The sequence below is a fragment of the Geospiza fortis genome, unplaced genomic scaffold (genome assembly GCF_000277835.1).
Source record: "Geospiza fortis unplaced genomic scaffold, GeoFor_1.0 scaffold408, whole genome shotgun sequence".
Lineage (NCBI taxonomy): Eukaryota > Metazoa > Chordata > Aves > Passeriformes > Thraupidae > Geospiza > Geospiza fortis.
The window spans coordinates 6,022,109-6,025,163 of record NW_005054330.1 but is presented as its reverse complement, the minus strand read 5'-3'; the positions used below and the strand labels follow the sequence as shown (position 1 = coordinate 6,025,163).

Here is a 3,055-nt window from a genome sequence, read left to right as displayed (position 1 = left end):
GGGCGCGTTCGCTTGGGCTTCGGGAGGTTTTATCTGATAAACCTGCGGAACTGGCTACCGCAGGATATTATGGTAAATAGCTTGGCTGGGTTTGGGAAAAGGCAGATTAGACACGTAGAAGCCAGGACAGCACCGGCAGTGCTGCCGGCATCAACCTTGGCGAGCGCATGTTTTGACGGCGCCCACTAATCTGTTGCTGGGATGGGCAGGGAATTCCCTTCCCCTGTGACAGGATCGATGGGAAGGGCTGGCTGCCCTAAGGACTGTTGTTTCCAGTGTGGCAGCTAGTACGTTTTAACAGTCATTATTATCTTAATTATTATTCCTTAAGACTTTTTTTGTGCTTCAGCGTGAAGTCTCAGTTCTAGAGTTCCTTATTTTTTTTAAATGAATCCTGGAAGAGCTGGTAGCTTTATGTGCTTCTTGTTATAGCATAGGATGCATATGTCCAAAAAGAGGAGATAAAGGTGTAGTTTGAGGTTTTTTTGAAAATAGACCTTTAAATACTTCAGCAACCTCAGAAACTTCTGGAGGGCTGAGCGTGTGAACTGTGCCAGTGTCTGGTGCTTTGGTCTGGGTGCACAGGGATTGGGGCTGGGAGGATCGCTGCCGTCGGTGCAGCTCCGTGTTGGTAGCACTCCAGCAGCTTACAGCTGAATTTCCATAAACTGGAGAAGGGTGCATCCACCCTCCTCTTTTAACAGAGGTGTGGTCCTTGGGGCGGCAGGTCCCGGCATGCAGCGAGGCACAGCTCTTGATGAAAGGCTAATGTTGCACGATCTTGGCAGTTGTCACCTCCAGAAGCTTTAGCTTCATGCAAAAAAAATTGTTTTTTCTACACTAAACTGTGTCTGCATGAAGGGATCTAAGGAGGGAGACAGGACAACAGCTTCAGAGCAGCTTAAACCCCAGGCAGTTCTGGGAGCCTTGGATTATTACAAGCAAATGCTGCATTCTGAGTAGAGCAGTGGCTCTGTTGGTTGCTGATGAGTTCCAAAACTGTTCAGGCAAGATAAACAGGATGGTGAAAACTCTGAGGAAGACTTCTCATTTTAAACAATTAAATAAATTTTGTCAGCCCGCTCTTCTTGAGCAAAATCCCTGTAGTGTATCCAGTGAAAGGAGTGCTGTGCGAATTGTCAGGCTGCCTGTGGTTCTCTGCTGTAGTTAAATCTCACTATGTAGTTTGACTATTGAGTTTTCTTTGGTTTTGTTTTTGCTAACCCCAACAGGATGGCTTTGTCCCTGCTTGCATGAAACAGTTTGCTTGCCTTGTTTATTGACATTTATTCCCTGCAATAGGACTGTTACTGGATAGGATAATTCTGTCTCATCTGCTTTCCCCTGTATGCAAATCTGTCAGAGGGCTAGTAGGTTTGTGTGTTTTTAGAACAGGTCATCTTGAAAAGCTGCTGGTGATTTCAGCTGTGCCAGATATTTAAAAATAATACAGATGATCTGTGCTTTGCATCTGCTTCTTTAATTCACTCTACCATTCAGTAAAATCTGGGTCTTAAAATCTTGTCTGACACTGAAATATACTTTTGATTTTAATTGTACACAGTCAATAGGCCTTTTTTATTTGTTTGTTTTATTTCGTTTTGCTGTCTTCAAGAAGCTGAGGGCCCTGCAAGCCTTCTCTTCAGATCTTCAAACAGCTCTGTGTGGGAAGTGTGGGGTCACCCGGAGTGTGGTTTCTCTCTGTGTGAACAGTGTGGGTCAGAGGCAGGGTTTGTTTGGTGAGATCGTTGTCACTGGGAGCATGCAGAACTTCCTGAGTTCGGGAGCTTTCTTCTCTCTGGAAGCTGCCAGCCTGCTGGGAGCTGTGCAGCTTGTGCAGTGGAGGCAGCGTGACAGAGCAGTGTCATGTGCAGCTCTGCAGCATGGCCCAGGGCTGCCTGAGCTCGGACATGCTGCTGTGGTCTGACAGGTCTGTGGCTTCTGGCACCTTCTTGCCTTTCACTGAGCTGGAGGCCAAGGCTGCCTGGTCAAGAAGCACAGCACTTGCTGCTGAAACATCCTTGTTTTCTCTTAATTTCTTACTTTTTCATAATTGACCGGTATTTTCAGAGCTTTAATTCTTGCTAAATAACCAGTCCTCTGAAGTACAGGAACTGTTCTGCTGCCTTTTTTGAGCTCATTGATGTATTGATTATATGCATGCTGTAACTTTGTATTTTTTAGTCCCTTTCCTGTTTTCCTCTTTAGCTTGGTAGCAGTGAGGAGTGAGCATGGCTTCTCCAGATGGCTGGTGCTTTGAACTCTTTGCAAATGAGACCTGGCTTACTGTAATCATGCAGATTTTTAGGCTGGTTTTTATTTTTTGTTGGTAGCTGTTGTCACATGCCAGCAGCTGAGAACTACTGGACTTCTGCATAGCCTTTGCATAGGTCTTCCATTAAGAAGAACTTGCAAGTTATACATCATCAAAATAATTACCTTGGATAACTTCTACCTGAAAAGATTTAATAGATAATTACCTCAGTGCAGTTGAATTTCCTATTCATGCCATAGCAGATTTATTTTGGGGAGGAAGGGTCATTAACAGCAGAGATGTTATGCAGAGATAACAACCTGGAGGCATTTAGATACCCAGATTCCCTTGGGTGGGTGTGCAGGAATGAGTTTCTTACAGCTCTTGTCTGAAGCACTGTGAAAAATGCTTCCCTGCAACAGGGTGTGATCAGGGTGCAAACAATCACTTATGGAAAACCTGGATGAAGAGCTACTCAAAGCATTTAGAGGAATGTTTCATGGAACATTTTGGCAACAGGGACAGCTTCAGAAAGGTGTGTGTCCTTTCTGTGAGATGTGGAACAAGGCTGTTTCAGACAGCAGTACAGGACAGTGATTCCCAATTCCTGTTTAGGCTCCTGTTAGACTGTGGCCATGCTAATGTGAGCTTTGTAGTACCGAGCCCTGTGTGATTGTCAGAGCAGTCCAAATTCCACACGGAATGGGAGGTAGGCAGTGCTGTTACTGACGTCACACATGGTGTGCAAGTGGAATTCAACAGTGCTGAATTCAGAGCAGTGCTCTGAGCACTTGTTAATTC

The 3,055-nt window shown here is 45.1% G+C and overlaps 1 protein-coding gene across 1 annotated transcript in view; it reads left to right on the top strand.

Annotated features, from left to right (window-relative positions):
• Positions 1-2,956: 2,956 nt before the first annotated feature.
• Positions 2,957-3,055, top strand: part of RAB35 (RAB35, member RAS oncogene family) — an 11,497-nt gene continuing 11,398 nt past the window's right edge. The window contains exon 1 of the mRNA XM_031057485.1: positions 2,957-2,963. Coding sequence (XP_030913345.1) covers positions 2,957-2,963 — 7 coding nt within the window. The remainder of the gene's footprint in view (positions 2,964-3,055) is intronic.